This window comes from Mastomys coucha, unplaced genomic scaffold (genome assembly GCF_008632895.1).
Source record: "Mastomys coucha isolate ucsf_1 unplaced genomic scaffold, UCSF_Mcou_1 pScaffold6, whole genome shotgun sequence".
Taxonomy (NCBI): domain Eukaryota; kingdom Metazoa; phylum Chordata; class Mammalia; order Rodentia; family Muridae; genus Mastomys; species Mastomys coucha.
The window spans coordinates 24,303,951-24,324,003 of record NW_022196912.1 but is presented as its reverse complement, the minus strand read 5'-3'; the positions used below and the strand labels follow the sequence as shown (position 1 = coordinate 24,324,003).

The following is a 20,053-nucleotide window of genomic DNA, read 5'->3' as shown; positions in this document are numbered from 1 at the left end:
AAGAGTAAAAAAGGACACCATGAGCACGATTAGCTTTTGTTTGGCCTTTAGTCTGAAAAAGTGTTGCTTGAAAGTGTACAACAGAGAGCGGGTGCAAGCGGCTAGGAGTCACAGAGCCGCCAATAAAAAAGAATGTCCTTAAATAATGTGTTCACAGAGTAAAAATCAGAACTACCAGTCCTTCCCTCCAACACAACAGAGCACAGGCACAGAACTGATAGTCGATGAGCCCAAGTAGTAAGGAGGAGGCTGGAGAGGACAGCAGAGGCTCCCAGGCTGTCGCGTCCAGAGGGAGGGCCCTCTTTGGAATGGGCTGAAAGCCACCCAGCCCCTGCACACCTCATACCCACTGCTAAGGCTAAAGGAAAAGGACAAAACTCAGTCTCGGGTCCAAGGGCTCAGAAAACAGTCCACATGGGCAGGGTCCAGATGACTGCTAGTCCCGCTTGGCCTTCTTTTTGTCACTGTTGCTGTTCTCTTCAGCCCCCTCAGTGGAGAGTGCCTCCTCCAATTTCCTCTTGCCACTCTCTGGCTGAAGCTCTATTGTGTTTCGGGGCTTGAAGCAAATGATGATGCATGTCATGTTGTCACACCCTGTACCATCCCCAGAAGTGTCTGGTGCCAGGCACTGATCCAGCAGCTACAAAAAGGTTAAGGCAGTTTAGCCATACGGTTTGAACCCCTTCCTGGGAACCAAAGCACCACAAAAAGGCTTGTCCTTGCTAATACATGGTGGTAGGAGAGAAGGAATGGGCAACAATTATCACAAAAAGAAACTTGTTAATTTCTGAGGCCTAAGGCTAGATCAGGGAAATGAGGAAAGGTCCACCTTTTTAATCAAAGCCTTCTAGTGTGTACATCGACTAATACTACTCCCAGCCTCTGCTTTCATCTCAAGAGGTGTCTGTGTAAACCAGGCACTCTACTCCAACTTTAGACTCACCTCTTCCACAATGGATGACAATAACCGAAGCTCCCCATTTTCATCACGTTGGCTGATCTTTGATTGAATAAAGTCTACAACTTCTTGGCTGCTCATCACATTCCTGGGTCAAAAAACAACAGTCAGAATCTTTAATCCTACCAAAGAGTACAGAGGCATATAGGCATCAGTACTGATGCAGGCCAATGTCAACACCTGTGTGAATGCTCCTCATCTCTACCTTGGGCTTAGTGGGCGTTTTCAAAACATTTTTTAAAAAATTTATTTATTTTATGTACATGATGAGTATACTGTAGCTTTCTTTAGACACACCAGAAAAGGGTATCAGATCCCATTGCAGATGGTTGTGAGCCACCAAGTGATTGCTGGGAATTGAACTCAGGACCTCTGGAAGAATAGTTATTGCTCTTAACACAGCTGAGCCATCTCTCCAGCCCAGGCTTGGTGATTTTAACTCACCAAGAAGCCAGCCTTGAAGCTACCCTACTGTAGCTCCAAGCCTTACAGAAGGTTGCACAAGGATGTTTAAGGGTATTTCTTCCACCAGTGCTCACCAGATGCCGTCACAAGCAATGACCATGAATTCATGGTCATCAGTGAGAGTCAGCACCTTGATGTCAGGCAGGGCGGAAATCATCTGTTCCTGGGGTGGCAAGTTTTTGTTTCTCTTGTAGAAGTGGTCTCCTGAAAGGTAAGAGCGGCAAGCAGTTTGAATAATTCCCAGACTTGTATTAGAGGTAGGTCAAATCTTTAAGTTCCATCTTTTCTAGTTTCAGATCTGCTCTTAGAACAAAGAGCTCATCTGCCTTTTTTATCATCCAGAACACACGGAAAAATATAACTTTACCATTTCACAGAAGTGTTTAAGAACAAAGAAGGGATGGGATTATTCTGAAGGGTACAGGGCTTAAACTTTGCTATTGGTAGTTTGGGACACAGGACAAGACTCTGAGATTCCCTAGTTTCTTAGTCCTTACCGATGGCCCTGGAGAGGTTGAGACCTCCATTGACTCGTCCATCCATGGTGACCTTGCCACCAGCATTCTTGATTCGTGCCAGTTCCACTTCATCCTCTGGTTTGTGGTCATAGGACATATCTAAAGCTTTGCCAGCCTCGGACACCACACAGCGAGAGTCTCCTGCATTGGCCACAATCAACTGCTTCCCTCGGATCAGAGCCACCACCGCTGTTGTGCCACTGTCAGAGCCAGGCTTAAAAGGAACAAGTAGAGCCTTGTGGGAGCTTCTAGGTAGGAGTGCATCCCTCTGACCCAACTATCTATATGAGAGCTTTAACAAATAGGAAGAGCTGTCAAGAGACAGCAGCATGTTCCCATGTCCTTTCCAAGGCTAATCTATCCAGACTACCCTTAGGAGTTCCTACTGCAGAATTAATCCTCCTGATCATGAATTAAAGACTAAAACACCAAGGGGGTATACTTCCTAAAATCAAACTCAGGAGACTTATACTTGATTAGATTATTTAGATTATACTAAAATCAAACTCCTTTCCAAAGTCACCCATTCCCTCCCCCACACACCTCTTCTTTGCCTTCCATTCCAGGGACCATCATCTCTTCATCATCATCCTCTTCGGCCTCCTCCGTGTCATCCTCATCTTCCTCGTTCTCTGCCTCCTCACTGCTGTAGCCGTCCTCGTCCTCACTACATTCCTACCAGGAAGATTCCAAGCTACTGAGACTGGGTATTAAGACTCCCCAGTGCCCACCTTCCCCAACGTATACTCAAAGATATAGCCAATCTCAATATCATGAAAATCTGAGGCAGGGGACAGGCTAGGAAAAGCATGACAAACTGGCATTCTGAACTGGGCTCAGATGTCATCAGCAAAGGTGTTTGGGCAGTTTTCCCTGGGGAAGATCAAACCAGCCAGTCAAAACACCTTCCAGAGAATAAATAGTTGCAAAAAGGAGAAACCCAAATACCTAAAGTAATCAAACCACCTTTCTGTTCTTCTCTAGGAGTCAGATCCTGAAAGGCCAGAACTAAATCACTCTGTTGTACTGGAGAGATGGCTCAAAGGGTAAAGTCTGGTGACCCATTCCTGTGGTTCAATCCCCAGAACTCCCATGGTAGAAAGAGAAAGCTATTCCTTTCAAGATGTTCTCTAGCCTCCACAAGCATGTCCTGGCATTCAGGTACATACGCAGACAACACAAAATTAAATAAGTGTTTATTTTTAAATTTTAAAGAAAAGCTATTTTTCTGAATATAAAATCAACAACAAAAAAAGGTAAGAAGGTTAAAGGAACTTGTAATGGTAGAGACAATGCACTCAAAGGCTAAAACCTAGAATACATGAGTCTTGGAAAATGATTTAAGGTATAAGGAAGGAGTGAGATGGTCAATTAGGCACTTGCTGGCAAGCCCAATAACCTAGGCCTCACATGAAAGAAGTAGAGAACTGGCTCATGCAATTTATATATACTCTGACCTCAATAAACAAGCAATGGAAGTATACACAAACACATACACATACTCTCACAAAATATAATAAAAACTTTCAGCCAGGCAGTGGTGGTGCATGCCTTTAATCCCATAATTGGGAGGCAGAGGCAGGCGGATTTCTGAGTTCAAGGCCAGCCTGGACTACAGAGTGAGTTCCAGGACAGCCAGGGATATACAGAGAAACCCTGTGTCAAAAACAAAACAAAACAAAAAAAAAACCAAACCAAACCAAACCAAACCAACAACAACAAAAACCTTTCAAGTACCAAAGAGGCCCTCACAGCACCCTCAGTTCCGTCAGCCCTCAGAGCTCTTACCTCACTGTCATCCTCTTCTTCCTCTACCTCATCTGATTCATCTTCACTGTCCTCAAAGAACTTGGACTTAGCAACTCGAGGCAGCTTGTCAGAGGCTGAAGAGCAGGAAGGTCCAGCCTCACCAGTAGCAGTACCGGGCTCACCAATTTGGCCTGCCTCAGTCCCATGTTCTGAGTTGGAGGAAAAGCCTGTGTGCCCCTTGGCTGTGGGGCCATTTTCTTGGGAAGAAGTTTCCCTAGATGGGTCCTCAGGTCCAGCCTCCCCATTGAGGCCCTGGGGCCCTGGTTCATCGCCTGTCCCAGTTCCAGATTTGGTATGGGGAGGGACCTTCTGACAGTTCTGCCCATATCGTGTTAGCAGCTCTTCAATAGTCATGGTAGCCTCTTCATGCAGCAATGCAGCCTCCTCATTGTCCACTGCAGGGAAAGGCTACGTCAGAGCCCCATCCCAGACTCCTCACAGATCATCCCCTTTGGATAATTCTTGTAACTCGAGGCTGAGCTTCCTCATTACCTTCCACCTCCGTTGCTCCACTCACTATTCCAGCCTCAGAAGAACAGCCCCTTGCTTTTTCCTCAGTAGACTTTTTCTGATCCTTTATTCCTTTCTTAGAAGAACAACAGTCATACTTCCCCATTGTACCTCTCCTTTGTATTAAGTTGAAATCTTTAATCTGACTGAGGCCCAGAAAGCCCATATAATAGCTTAGGAGAAGGGTTAAGTTGTAATATATGACTATCAAGGCTAATGACTGTTCCAGTCTTAAAGAAGAAGTCAGCACATACATAACAATTGGAACCAGGAAAACCTCAGAGTAACAAAATGTAACACACGCAAAAGTGCTTAGAGCCGTGCACTGAACAAAGGCTACTTCTCTCTATCATGATATATACATATGTAGTGTAGGTGTAAGGGTTAGTTTTTTTTTTAAAGTTTTTCAAGATAGGGTTTGTCTGTGTAGCCCTGGCTGTCCTGGAACTCACTCTGTAGACCAGGCTGGTGTAGAACTCACAGAGATCTGCCTGCCTCTGCTTCCCAAGTGCTGGGATTAAAGGCATGCTACCACTGTCTAGTCCATATAGGGTTGTTTTCTTATTTTTTACATCCTGACTGAAGTTTGCCCCCCCTTCCCCCCAGTACCTCTATCTATATCCATACACTCCTTCTGTTTCTCTTCAGAAAAGGGCAGGCACCCCAAGACTATCAACCAAACATGAACATGGCATATCTAGTTGCAATAAGACTAGGCACCTCTCCTCTTATTAAGGCTGGACAAGGTAACCCAATTTGAAGAAAGGGGTCCAAAAGCCAGCAAGAGTTAGAGACAGCCCCTGCTCCTACTTTTAGAAATCCCACAAGACCAAGGTACTCAACCGTAATGTATATTCAGGGGGCCTAGGTCAGTCCTATGCAGACTCCCTGATTGTTGTTTTGGTCTCTGTGGGCTCCCATAAGCCACCTTAGTTGACTCTTGGGGTGTCCTTTCATGAAAAAATTCCCCAGGTCCCTGATAAGGCATCATTTCTCAGAACTGATAACCAACTGCTCATTTCTTTCTAACACACTCACCATCATCCTCATCTGCTACTTTGTCTTTATCATCCTCATCTTCAGTGGGTCTCCCTGCAATCTGGGCCAGTTCCTTAATGACTTCCTCTGTGGTCAGCTTGGCATCAATAGCCAAGAAGGCATCTTGTAAAGCCTGAATATAAGCAAAGTAGTATAAAACTACAGCAGATACAAATCAACTGCCCAATACACATAGCTGTAGGCACACAATAGAGATGCACATTCAAGGGGGGTGAGGGGTATCAATCACCCAATACACACAGCTGTAGGCACACAATGGATATGCATATTCAGGTCAATCACACCAATACATACAGATAGATAAAGTAGTTTAAAGACTTGAAAGAATAAGGTAAGTCTAAAAATAACTCAAGTGGGAAGAAGCCTGTTTGGTGTTTGAGGCACAGAACTCTTTAAGAAGAAATACAATAGATAAGCAATAGTTAAGAGTGCAAAGAGAAGCCAAAGGTTGGAAAACCAGGGAGAACCCTCCAAGTGGAGAATTAACAGTGTAGAAAGACAGACCTTCTGAAGCTTGCCTTCCTTGTAGGCCTTCTGATCTTTGATAATATCAGGAAGATATTTGGCACAGTACAAGGCAACCTCTTCCCCTAAAAGAAAGGTTTTATTAACAAAATAGTGTGTCCTCACACAAGGACACAGGTGACGAACACCTTAGCATACCTGAGACCTAGCTATGGAACAACAGCAGAGTGTGACCCAGAAAACATTCCACTATCACTCCTCTGAGTACATTACTAAATTCCTTGACATTTTCTTATCCATTATACTTAGTTCAGTCCTGGAATAGTGGAAGAACAAAGAATCCCTTTCTTACCCATTAGTACGCCTGAAATTGGGCTCTTAGACTGTTACCAATATGATCTGCTAAAGTTACCTCCATGTCCATCGTAGACAGAAAACATGGCTGTCTCATTGTCCAGCTCAGGAATACAGTTGTGAGCATCCTAGAAGAAAAAACATAACCAGAATGTCTCATCAAGTTCAAACACTATTTCTCCTATATTTCAGGTCACAAGGTACTTTTTATATCTTTTTAGCATAACCCTTCTCTGGCTGGCCAGACATGACTAGAAATGAGAAAGGAAGGTAGGGGATATAATAATACAGGAAAGGAAGGCAAAGAAGGGCACAAGAAAGGAGTAAGAAAAGCAGAATCAGATCACTACCCCTGTACTATAGCATCCTCCTCACTAAGAGATCTTGGTCCACAGAGTAGACTATTTGGCTACTAGCTGCTTAGTAAACTGAGACCTGACCTTTTGCAGCTATAGAAAGACTTGGAATGCAGGCTCTTTTGTTCTGGTTTTGTTGTTGTTGTCATTGTTTTGAGACAGGGTTTCTCTGTGTAGCCCTGGCTGGCCTTGAATGAATCTGCCTGCCTCTACCTCCTGAGTGCTGGGATTAAAGGTGTGCACTACCACCCAGCCTAGAATTCAGGCTCTTTAAAGTTACTTCTGAGCCCAAGTGATGGCTCAGAGTTAAGGAGCTTGCTGACAAGCCGTTGTACTTAAGTTTAATCCTCAGTAGAAGGAAAGAACAAATTCCTACAAGTTGTCCTCTGACCACACAAGTGATTATGGCACAAGAACACCCTCCCTCCAAACTAAATAAGTAAATACATGTGACAAAAGATAAAGCTATTTCTAGACCCATTTCTGAATAAATAGCGAAATTCAAGAAAGAAAATGTTAAAGAGTATAGCATGAAAACCTCCTTAGGACATCACAAACCTGAAAAATAAAGAGACTCCTATAGAAGACTTTAAGAGTACCAGACAATATTGCACTAAACATACTTTTAAAAAAAGCACTACAGGTTGGGCAGTGGTGGCACACACCTTTAATCTCAGCACTTGGGAGGCAGAGGCAGGCGGATTTCTGAGTTCCAGGCCAGCCTGGTCTACAGAGTGAGTTCCAGGACAGCCAGGGCTACACAGAGAAACCCTGTCTTGAAAATCCAAAATAACCATCATCACCATCATCATCATCATCATCATCATCATAATCATCATCATCATCATCCTTCTTTCTCTTTCAGGTATCAGCATTTAAAACTTTATATCAATATTGAGAAAATCTGAATGTAGTAATTATTCTACTGGAGCTGAACTAAGACCATGGAATATTTCTTGGGTAAGAAAATAAATCATAAGGCAGGGAAGAAAGACATCAAAAAAGGGTTTTTCCCCCTTTAAGGTCACTAATACAAAATGTCCCAGAAACAACTAGAATACCTTTTTGTCTCCTCTCCATGACCTAGTTAAGTACCACAGACCAAAGGCCTCTTCCAACTCCTCCACTATGAGCCATGCTAGCTTAGACTCCCCACCATCTAAGCCAGTGCTTATCTTCCTAGACCTTCCTACTCTGTGTTTGATTGTTTTGGCTTTTCCAGCCAAGGTTTCTCTGTGTAGCCCTGGCTGTCCTGAAATGCCACTCTGTAGACCATGCTGTCCTCACACTCAGAGAGCCACCTGCCTCTGCAGGTGAGTTTGGTGTGTCAATTTTATCATCTTTTATAACATGGAGTAACAAAAGTTTAACCACTTTATCACAGGGCACTCACTAGAATAACACAAAACAGGTAAGAAGTCCACTTTATACTGGCATTTGCTATGTACGTATTCTGCTCTGAAAGCTGGCACAGGGTTCACACTTTTCTTGTCTGTCCTTTTTATTGAGAAGAAATGCCCACAAGATTCCCCTCACACCCAGGCCTCAGTTCCTAGAATGATCCCACATCTCTTTCACTTTTCAGTGAGATTATTGATGTACATTACTATTTGGAATTGTCCCACCTTCTCTAAGAACTTTAATTTCACTTACATCTTTACTCAAAATCTTGACTCTTGGCTTTTTTGTCCTTTTCTGAGCCAAAGACAAGTATTTTGACACTATCTCTTAGCAATCTAGAAAAACTCATCCAATCTTGTATAACTGCCAAGAAACACTGAGTACTGTTGGTTACAAAATGAGTGGGTTGACTGTGGCCACTACTTTCATTCAGTGCGCGCGCGCTTGTGTGTGTGTGTGTGTGTGTGTGTGTGTGTGTGTGTGCACGCGTGCGCGCGCTCCATACACAGCCAGCCTCAAGTCTTTCTCACAGTTCAAGTTCTCAGTGCTATCTTAGCTGGCAGGCTAACCTCTAACACATTCCCTTACCAGAAGTACCCCAAGGTTCTCTCCACCTTTATCTAAACTTTCCTTTACCTCCAGTTCTTCTTTCTATATTAGCATTTCCCCTCTAAGTCCTGATCTCAAACACTCCTCTGTCAAGATCTTATTTAGAGCAAAAGTATATAAGAGCAATCCAAACAGACAGTCAGTCCCACCCCACCCCCAGAAACCATGTCACAGTTTCAAGTTTTCTTAATTTAGTAAAGAACAATACTTCTATACTTTCAACTGATTGTTCCTATAGGTCGTCTCTTCTACCTTAATACTCCCAGAAATAGGAACACAGAAAGCTCCATTTAAAAATAATTAAACTTCCCTCTTTCCATCTTCTTTCTTTTAACATGGCTAGGTTTACTTATTTTACTTCTTGTGTGTTTTGTCTGCATGTTTGTATATGTATACTATATGTATGCTTGATGCTCAAAGGTCAGAAGGAGGCACTAGATCCCCTGGAAGGAGGTTACAGATGGTTGTGAACCATCATGTGAGTATTAGCAACTCGAACTCAAACTCTCTGCAAGAGCAACAAGTGTTCTTTTTTTTGTTGTTTTGTTTTGTTTTGTTTTTCCAGACAGAGTTTCTCTGTGTAGCCCTGGCTGTCCTGGAACTCACTCTGTAGACCAGGCTGGCTGGCCTCAAACTCAGAAATCCACCTGCCTCTGCCTCCCAAGTGCTGGGACTAAAGGCGTTCACCAACATCGCCCAGCACAACAAGTGTTCTTAACCTCTTAAATCATTGCCTTAGCCCTGGTCTTATTTCTTCCTGTGGAATTTTAACTGCCCCTGCCAACACTAACAGCAGTCCATCCTCACCTTCATAGCTGCCATTCATCTATTAGAAAGCTGCTCAATTATCCATGGCAGGTTTCATCACATTGTTCCTGCCTTACTTTGCTTTAAGGCATTCAGTCACCCTTATACGAGTATAACCCAATCTCCTAATTCTAAAGCTATTTTCCCACTACTGCACTTTTAACACAAATGCTCCTTCCAGACCTAGCAAGGAATGTATGTACTCCATCTCTTCTTCTACCCTTCCTAACACTACTCCTCATATTCACTCCTCTGTCTGTTATACTCTACATCTCAGTGCCTTTCCCAACTCCACCAATGCTCTAAACCTGCATTATTTCTTGCCTTTACTAATGACTGGACACTGAACAGATACCACCTCGCACTGTCATACAATGTTCTGTGAAAAAGAGAAGTCCTATGTCCAAAGCCAGATTTTAAACCAGCATGCAAAAGCAAAGACTGTCTTAAGTTTCCTTATTGCTCTGGGGTCTAATGCTACCACAATATAGCTGATCCTCCATGTCTGCTTAGGGTGGTGCTATGGTTTAGATATGGAGAGGCCAGGCGCCCAGTACAGTAGTGCTGAAGTAACAGAACCTTAAAGTAAGACCTAGTAGAAGGGCTAAATTTAGGCAGAGGATCCAACCTCATGAACAGAGTAAAGTTGGCTTTCAGGAATGGGTCAAGTCAGGTAGGGTGTATTACTCACACAAGACTGTTTATCATGAAGAGAGAGACAGAGAGCCTGAGTCATCTCTGGTATCTTGCTTCCTATGTCTTAACAACAAATTTCTTCTACATGTACTCCTAATGTTTGCCACATGATTCTCAACAGAGTAGAGCAAATCATGCTTGAACCTCCAAATTTGTGAGCTGAAATTTTTCTTTTATAATGTACATGCCTTCAGGTATTTTGTCACAGCAATGCAAAACAGATTAATAACGATGAAGTATTCCCAAATGTCTCAGGACAACTACTTTAAAGATATCTTCTTCACTTACTGCATGACACCAGAAATATAATTATTGTAATGTTTAGAAGAGATGACTCAGAATACACACAACATGAGTCACCTGAATAAGGCTATTAGGCCTTGGTCTTACTAAGTCATATATCCCACAACCCTTTTGACATTCTAAACAACAGGTTCATCCACATTAATAAAATGTTAATTCTATTCTCTGATGCCAATTTCCTGACAGCTGTTCTGTTTTCAAATCAACCACTTAAGATTTATGATATATACATTTACCTAAATCCTTGTTAAGTCAAGATAAAAGATTCAATGGCAGTTAGGAAGGGAATTATCTTTCTAATTTAAAAAAGCCAGCTGTAGTGGTACATGCCTATAATTCCAGAATATGGGAGGTAAAATCTAGAGAATCAACAATTAAAAAATTAGTTGGGCATTGGTAGCACACGCCTTTAACTCCAGCGGTTGAGTGGCAGAACCAGGCATATCTCTGTGAATTTGAGGCCAGCCTTGTCTACAGAGTGAGTTCTAAGACAGCCAGAGCCATAGAAACCCTGTCTGAAAAAAAACAAAAACCAAACCAAACCAAACCAAAAACAACAACAACAAAAATATATCCTCAACCATACAATGAGTTTGAGAGCAGCCTAGACAACACCAGACCCTGCCTCAAATTACCAAACAAAAGGACCAGTGTGAAAAGGCTTAGCAGGTAAAGATGCCTGCCATCAAACCTGTTCAGTCCATGGGTCCCACAAAGGGGGGAAGGAGAGAACTGATACCACAAGTTATCCTCTGACCTTTACATGTGCACTATGGCATGTGAATAGCTGTTCCCCCAATACACGAATAAGAAGTAAATGTAATTCATAATAAACAAACCAAACAGCCCTAAAAGATAATGTAATATCATATAACTTTAAAAATTAGGTGCATTAAGGCTGAGAGATGGCTCAGTTGGTAAAATCCCTACCATGCAATTAAGTTTTGATTCCTAGCACCCAGATAAAAGCCAGATAAGTGCAGGGCTACATAATGAGACCCTGTCTCAGAAAGCAAAAGAAAGTAGCTGGGCAGCAGCATACATCTGTGATCCTATCCCTGGGTGTGGGAATGGGAGGCAGAGGTAGACCTCTGAGTTAACCAGTGACATCTCAAAAATTACGATGATAGCCGGGCGGTGGTGGCGCACGCCTTTAATCCCAGCACTTGGGAGGCAGAGGCAGGCGGACTTCTGAGTTCAAGGCCAGCCTGGTCTACAGAGTGAGTTCCAGGACAGCCAGGGCTACACAGAGAAACCCTGTCTCAAACAAAACAACAGCAATAACAACAACAAAAATTACCATGATAGAGATTCAAGAAGACACAGGAAACCACCTGATGCCAATTTCTGGTTGCTTCTCAAGCACATGCACCATGAACAACACAATCACTTAAGTAAGTAGGTATGACACACACAACACATACATTATATGCATGTATTTGTTGAAGAATAAAAATTAAGTCAGGCATGGTTGGTACATACCTGTAACCTCAGCAGTGGGGAAGCAGAGACACAAAGAGAGGCCAATAAAAGTAGATAATTCTAGGCCATTTATGGCTACATAGTGAGATCCTGCCTCAATTCCTCTACCATCAAAAGGAAGAAGGAAGGAGAAGGAGGAGAAGGAGGAGGAGGAGGAGGAGGAGGAAAAAGTAGTAAGCAGCAGCAGCAGCAGTCATCATACAGACCATAGAATAGTGGTTATCAGGGACTGAGGAATGTCCTATGAGTAGAGTTCCAAAATGAAGAGTGCTGAAAATTAGTTACACAGTATGAATATACTGAATACTACAAAATTGCATTTTCATTTTGAAATAGGGTTTTGTGTAGCATAAGGAAGCCTTGAACTTCTTCCTGCCCCTACCTCCCAAATTCTGGGATTACAAACATACTATCACATCCAGCTTTAAATTGTTGTACTTGAGTGGTTAATATGTAACTTTTATGTGTAACAATTAAAACATTAGCCAGGAGTAGAAGCACATACTATTGCAATCCCAGGACTTGGGAGGCATGAGCAGCATGAATACTGCTGTTAGAGGTCAACTTGGGCCAACCTGTGAGGACTGTCTCAAAGACCTAAAAACAATTAAAACAACAACACCAAAAGTCCAAGCTGAGATGGTTTCATTGGTAAATTCTACCAATAGAAACATTAATAAAAAATTGATCCTATTAGGTAACATAAATAATATAAAGATGATTTAAATAGTATAGGAAGGTTAAAGTGAATTATATATAAATATAACACTATTATTATTAATAATTTGGTTTTTGAGACAAGATCTTACTAATATAGTCTTGGCTAGCCTGGAACTCACTATAAAAATCAGGCTGGCCTAAGATACGACTGCCTCTGCTTCCAGAATGCTGGTATTAAAGGCATGCAACATCATGCCTTCCTCATTTCATATAAGGGACTTGATAATCTTATCAACAGGGTGACCTGAATATCAATCAGGATCTTGGTACTGACACCCACAAGTTATCCAAGAGATTCCAAGAGACACTTGTACCACCAAGTCTTCACAAACAGATTAAGAGGCAATATTTCTAACTCATTCTATGAGGCCCTATTATCCTCATACTAAAACCAAACAAATTAATCACTTGGTGGTGGTACATGCCGTTAATCTCAGCACTCAGGAGGCAGAGGCAGGTGGATCTCTGTAAGTTCAAAGCTGGCCTGATCTACAAATTAAGTTCTAAGACTGCCAGCACTCTGTAGAAAAAGCCTGTCTCCAAAAACAAAAACAAACAAAAACAAATTTAAAAAAAAAACCTCAACAAATAGTAGCCAACCACATTGAGCAACACTTCAAAAGGGTTATTTATACTTAATGACCAAAAAAAAACCAAAAAAACAAAAAAACAAAAAAAAAAAACACATGCTGAATATAGCTAGGCTTAGCATTCAAAATTAATAAGAGTATGCCTGTCTACAGAGTGAGTTCCAGGACAGCCAAGGCTACACAGAGAAACCCTGTCTCAAAAAAACCAAAAAACCGAAGAGTATGCCAATGCCACATGGTTAGCTTAATAGATTTAAAAACATAAATAAAAGCATTTGACAGGGGTAGAAAGATAACTCAGCCATTAAGATCACTTACTGCTCTATCAGGACCAGAGTTCAAATCCTAGCACCCACACACATTAGGCAGCTTACAAATACCTATGATCCCATCTGGACTCGACTCTGGGCAACTGCACATACACATCAACAGACATAAAATAAAATCCTTATGTATAAAGAAAAAGAAAGCCAGGCAGTGGTGGCGCACACCTTTAATCCCAGCACTTGGGAGGCAGAGGCAGGTGGATTTCTGAGTTCGAGGCCAGCCTGGTCTACAGAGTGAGTTACAGGACAGCCAGAGCTATACAGAGAAACCCTGTCTGGGGGGGTTGTGGAGGGGAAGGAAGGCCAAACTAGGGGGAAAAAGAACCTCCTCACACTGGTAAGAGCTTATCTATAAGGGATAGAGCCAAAGCCCAGTGGCAGGCAGCATTCTCACAATACCCAAAACTTCAGTAGTCACAGGTTTTTCCTTATACACCAGGCAGTGGACAGGAAGTTCCTGAAACTCCTTCTCTATGTTCAATTAGTTTGCTAGTGCAAATCACTGAATTCAGGAAAATATTTAGTGAGTCCAGGGTTGGGCATCACTGAACTTTCTCAACAGACTGAGGCTCAGTTTTCATGCCCTCTGGTGATCATAGTTTTCAAGAATCTCCATACATTCTATTGTAAGCCCCCTGAACTCCTTTGGTGTTATATAGGCATTGATTAATTACATTATTGGCCATTAACAGATCAGCCCTCTACTGTCCCTAGAGGTTAAGGATGTGTGCAAAAAAGCCCTAACCATCTACTGCACATCATTTTTCTTCTGACAAGCCCTCATCCTAGAGATATACTGGAGCTACCAGCTATCACTCAGTTCATTAGCATATAAAAAGACACTACTGTAATTAATTCAAGGATTTTAATATGACAGAAAATATAGGAAAAGGGCAAATACACATCCCCCCTTCCTTTTTTGGTTTTTCCAGACAGGGTTTCTCTGTATAGTAGTCCTGGCTGTCCTGGAGCTCACTCTGTAGACTAGGCTGGCCTTGAACTCAGAAATCTGCCTGCCTCTGCAAGGGATTCCAAGTGCTGGGATTAAAGGCGTGCGCCACCACTGCCTGGCCCCTATACATTTCCTAACATCACTCATAGCAATTCCATTCTTAGGTATATACCCAAGATATATTTCCACACAAAAAGTTGTATACACATGTAGGCAAATGTTCAAATCTTAACATCTATCAGTAATGAAGAAACAAAATTAAGAGAAACATTAATCAGCTATTAAAACTGATAGAATGAGTCAGAATACACTTTAAAAAGCATCATATATAGGAAGCTGGAGGAAATAGCTCACTGGTTAAAAGCATTGGTTATTCTTACTGAAACAAAAACCTGGATTTGGTTCCCAGCACCAACAAGACCTCCCAGTGACTCAACTATCTGTAACTCTAGTTCCAGAGGATCCAACACTCTCTTCTGACTTCAGTAGGTACCAGGCACTCATGTGAGGAGTTCAAGGTCATCTTCAGTAAGTTTGAGGTTATAAAAGACCATTTCAATCAAAACAAAAAATCATCTTGAGAGTTTTCTGTTCAACGTGATATTCAATTCAAGATGTTCTTTTAAAAAAATTTAAGATGCCCAGCACTTGGGAGGCAGAGGCAGGTGGATTTCTGAGTTCGAGGCCAGCCTGATCTACAGAGTGAGTTCTAGGACAGCCAGGGCTACACAGAGAAACCCTGTCTCGAAAAACCATTAAAAAAAGAAAAATTGAGATGTATTTTTATTTTCTATGTATGGGCATTTTGCCTGGATTATATGTGCATCACATATATACCTGGTACCCAAGGAGGCCTGGAGGAGGACTGGAGGTTTAAGATCCTCTGGAACTGGAGTTACGGAAGGTTGTTATTAGCCTCCATACCAGGGTCCTTTGGAAGAGCACCAAGTTGCTCTTATCTGCTGAGACATCATCTGTTCAGCCCTTCAATAATCTTTTATGATGATGACTCAAAATTAGGTTCAAAACATATCAATACCAAATAGGGTATGGTGATCCAAACCTGTAATTCAGAGACAGGATACCTGCAAGTTCCAGAACAGTCAGGGCTACATAGTAAACTCCTGCCTCTTCCCTGTCAGCTTCTCAAAAAGACTGCATTAGTAACAGTAGGTAAAGGCACTTGCCACCAAGTCTGGGCAAGCTGAGCTCAATCCCTAGGACCTCCATGGTAGAAATGGAAATAAAATTTCCACAAGCTGTCCTTTGAACTCCACGTGTGCATACCCACACACAAACAATGCTAAAAAAATAAGACACAGACAAAGTTTTTTTTTGTTTGTTTTGGTTTGGTTTTTCGAGATAGGGTTTCTCTGTATAGCCCTGGCTGTCCTGGAACTCACTCTGTAGACCAGGCTGGCCTCAACTTCAGAAATACACCTGCCTCTGCCTCCCAAGCACTGGGATTAAAGCCACAACTGCCCGGCTCAGACAGTTTTTAAAAGGAAGAAAGTAGTGGGCTGGAGAGATGGCTCAGTGGTTAAGAGCACTGATTGCTCTTCCAGAGGTCCTGAGTTCAATTCCCAGCAGCCACATGGTGGCTCACAACCATCTGTAATGAGATCTGATGCCCTCTTCTGGTGTTTCTGAAGACAGCTACAGTGTACTTATATTCATTAAGTAAATTATTTTTTTTAAAGTAAAATAAATTTTTTTAATGGGGAGTATTTATTGAATTTTGTAAAATCCCAACTCTCTACAAAACTGGTTTGCTTCTGCCGGAGTAGCCTCAATACTCCCTTTCCTTTTAACAGTACATCGTGTTTAAACTGGACTTCTCACCAGACACCAAAACCTCACATTTTTTTTTGTTTGTTTCTCAGAACCTCCTCCTTCTCTTAACTCCACAGGAGGATAGCTCAACAAGTTGGAGGTGCCCTCCAAATCACAAAGGGGACCATCGCTACAGCATTTTGACGCCCTCCCTGTCCACCTGCTTGCCCTAAAGTCTAGTTCCACAGCAAGAGAGCTGGAAAGGAGGCAGAAGGTATGAAATGCCAGCTCTGAGGACTACCATTCACCCTTGGTTCAAGAGAGGGAATAGAACAGGTGTAAGGCTGTGTTAGACTTCTACTAACTTCTGTAAGGTAAACTAATATATCCTTATCTGAACCCAGTCTTTAGAAGCAAACCAACAATGTAAATGGGCTTCATTAATTGGTTGAATTAAGTCTGTTCCTTAGGAAAAGAGGAATCAAGACATAGCATAACCCTTCCCCACTTTTTTGGCCTATTGATCTATATACACTCTAAGGTCAAGTTCTTATTTTCTGAAAGATTCTTTTAAGAGACTAGAAACTTTAGTAACTTTCTTGCAATAGCAAAAACACTATGTAATACTTTGAGGGAGGAAACAAACCTAGAAAGTATCTATGCAGCAGAAAAGGATCTGAAATAGTACTTCAGATCCGGCATAGTTACTCAAACAAAAGTAAACCCAGGAATAGCATCCAAGGAAGGCTTTAATGCTGAAACAGATGGCCTTTGAGAATGAAGATTATGGTCTCAAGAACAGTTGAGCAAAATTCTCCACACCAAACAGCCCTAAACTCAAAGTGAAGTAGATCTCTAATCACCAAAGGAGGAACCAAAAAACAAAAGCAAGTGCTTAGCAGAGAAGTAAAATCACAGAATTCCAAGATCTGAAAACACTCAAGCAACTCAATTCTTAAAGAAAACTAGAAAGAGTTCCCTCAAAAGTGGAAAAACCATTAATTCCACATAAATGGAAATTAAGAAACAAGAAACTTGAAAAGTCTATGAGATGAGAATAAAAGAACACCATCGTCTAACCCACACACCAGCCAGACTAACATTATGGCTTTCCTCCCTCCTTCTCCCCCTTTGAGAATGAGGTATCAGCAGAGGCCAGAAGAGGGCACCGTTTTGGTGGAGCTGGAACCACAGGTTGTGACCTCCTTGACATGGGCACTGAAAATCACACTCTGGTCCCCTGTAAGAACAGCAAGTGCTCTTAATCACTGAGCCATCCCCAAGGCTTTCCTTCTGACGCTATATTCAGATATCTCTAACTTTACCCAGTCAATTCTACAGCATACCCCTGAGAATACGAAAGCTGTGCTTTAGTTTGACACCTATAAGAACAGCACCTATTGTCTTGAACACATTAATACAATTCTTTGTATCAAGGTACAAGTACCCTAATCTTTCTAGGCCTCAATTTCCAAGCTGTCAAATGTGGGCACTGAGCCAGATGAATAGGACCCTCTCCTTGCTGAAATTGTTCATCTAGATGCTATATCTAGATAATGCTAGAACCATTATCAAAAGCTGGTGAGAATGAGTCTGATAACAAACCATTTAGGTTCACACTGTCATTCCAGAGCTAACCACAGGGAGGAGCGAAGGAATTTGAGGAAAAAAAAAAAAAAAACCCCAAGGGAAACTATGTGGCTGTTACCTGTAGCCCACCTACTAAGTGGCTAAACCCTCGATTCCAGCCATAGTTAGAACATTTCACTAGTCCCTCTACTTAGACTTCACACAAAATTTCTCAAAGACACGTATTCCCTGTTCATTGTAGTTTCACATCCATTTGCTCAACACTGTTAATCCAAATGATTGCTTTCCCTTTCATCCAAAATGGATTTTTCTTAAAAAAAAAAAAAAAAAAAAGTTACTCGTAGATGGTGACGAAAAAGACTGATGAAAAGACTGAAAATCAAGTATACTAAATTATATGCACAGGAAAATGACAACTCAGTAAGTTTTAAAGATATCGAGTAAGAAAAAAATCACAAGCATATTTTTCAAAAAAATAAAAGCAAACCTAGTGACACACACAATTCTTTTCCTAAAGGTCATAAAAGGTTTCGAAAAGAATACGAACGAGTGACAATTCTCGAAGGTCAAGCGGGGCTTCTGAAATTAACACGAGGTGTCTAAGGCTAAAAAGCAACTGAGGGTTAAGAATGGAAAGCACATTATTACCCGGGTTCCTTTTCGCCATCAAGTTTGTAGCCCCAAGAGGCCTGCCACATCACATATTTGAAGCATAAAAACGAACCAGTCATTCTCATCGATTCGACCAATAAGCGAACAAATAGCAAGAGTCTTCCCTCTTCACTCTGACAACTACACTCCACGCCGCTTGTAAACCTGGAGGGCTGGGCTGACACCAGAGGATGGCGCGAAGGTACGGAGAGACGGCGGCCAGGAGGCGGAAGGTGCCTCTTCTCACATGGCAGGGCTCCCGCAGCCACAAGCCATCAGGCCGCGGTCCCCAAGCTCCAGCCGCTCCCTCTCCGCCCGGATCCCGCGCTCCCCGCCGCCTCCCGCACCGTGGCTGCAGGCTCTGGTCAGGGACCCTTGCTGGAGGAGGACCCCATCCCCCTCACTCCCTTTCTCTGTCAGGTTCCTGCCATGCAGTGGCCAGCCTCTGGGGCCCTGTCTCACCTCCATGGAGACGCGCCAGCCTTGCATGGCGGAGAAGCCGTAGGGCAGCGGGAGCCGCGGGGCGCCAACCCCGTCCCCGGAGCACTTCACCGTGTTGGGCTGAGAGAGGTAGGCACCCATGGCGGCGGATGGCTGGCTGCCTGAGGGGCAGGTAAGCGGGACGCGACCCTTGCCGGCGCCGGAGCCGGGGCCCCTGGGGGCGCGCGTGGCAAGGAGCGGGCCCGGCTGCGCAGCCGACGCAAGGTGCCGGCGAAAGGCGCGAGGCCGGCTAGGAGGCGGTAACGGGACAGGAGCGGGGAGAGGGCGGAAGCGGAAACCACGCTGCTCCAGGCCCCGCCCTACTGGCGCGGTGAGCCGCTGCGGGCGGTCATTTCCTTAGCAACTCGCCCCGCCTTCGGGGACAACGGCCCGCCCAACCGCCGCTCCCGCGAGACTGATTGCCACGCCCACCAACGACCCGGGCTGGAGGGAGCCGTGGTAATGTGCGGCCATCTATCTCCACGCTGACCGTGCTCCACTCCGGGAGCTCTGACCTCAGCAGTTTCTGCCTGAAGTCTCTTTTGTGTGGGACCCGGGGCTTCCAGTCTCGTCCTGCGGTGTTGTCAGCCCTGTCCCTCCCACTCTCTCACTCCACACGCCCTCAGATCCCGACAAACCCGGCCGGATTCGGTTCAATTAAAGTTGACGAGCGTTTGTGCTGCGCTTCCGCGGTATCTGGACAGGCTCTGTGAGGCCTGTACTGACAAAGGAAAACGGAGACCTAGGTCTGTGAAAAAAAAAATTGAATTAATACAGGGTAGAAACTGCTTGGTGCAGTGCCGGGTGAGACGAGAGCAAAGAGGCGGGAACGAGCTGCTCATCGCCAATGGTAGATTTTAAGACCCTCGGAGAAGGTGCCAGAGGGTGGCGTTAAGCCGCGGGAGAAGGGAATAGGGAAAGCTATTACAAAGCTGGAGAACTGAGGAAAGCGTAAACTACCTTGGGCTGGCTTATTGAGGAAGCTGGCTGGCTTCCTGGAGAGAGATTCTAAGTAGGAACAGATCTAGCGATGGCCTAGCATCAAGATGGGTAATGTGGACGTCATTGTGCTGGTGCCTGTTTTGCGTTGGTTAGTCAGGTTCTGTGTGCACTGTACACCAGAGGAAGAGTCTGGTGGGTACCGTAACTGGTTAGAATGCTCTTAATCTGAACGTGATG

At 43.4% G+C, this 20,053-nt stretch overlaps 1 protein-coding gene across 1 annotated transcript; it reads right to left on the bottom strand.

Annotated features, from left to right (window-relative positions):
• Positions 1 to 29: 29 nt before the first annotated feature.
• Ppm1g (protein phosphatase, Mg2+/Mn2+ dependent 1G) lies at positions 30 to 19,224 on the bottom strand. Its single transcript, XM_031356862.1, has 10 exons — positions 18,857 to 19,224; positions 6,197 to 6,266; positions 5,824 to 5,909; positions 5,299 to 5,431; positions 3,730 to 4,145; positions 2,485 to 2,616; positions 1,921 to 2,155; positions 1,498 to 1,627; positions 944 to 1,046; positions 30 to 640 (listed from the first exon to the last, which is right to left on the bottom strand). Exons 1-10 carry the CDS (start codon positions 18,974 to 18,976, stop codon positions 437 to 439), a joined length of 1,629 nt encoding a protein of 542 aa, XP_031212722.1. The 5' UTR covers positions 18,977 to 19,224; the 3' UTR covers positions 30 to 436.
• Between the last annotated feature and the right edge of the window lie 829 nt (positions 19,225 to 20,053).

Bases quoted from the DNA above. Each gene is read 5' to 3' on its own strand.
- Ppm1g (XM_031356862.1), bottom strand. From the start codon at position 18,976: ATGGGTGCCTACCTCTCTCAGCCCAACACGGTGAAGTGCTCCGGGGAC. The intron at 5,432-5,823 runs GTCTGTCTTTCT...GCTTATATTCAG, and splicing joins AGGAAGGCAAGCTTCAGAAG to GCTTTACAAGATGCCTTCTT. The intron at 2,156-2,484 runs GTGTGTGGGGGA...GTTCCTTTTAAG, and splicing joins GAATGGAAGGCAAAGAAGAG to CCTGGCTCTGACAGTGGCAC.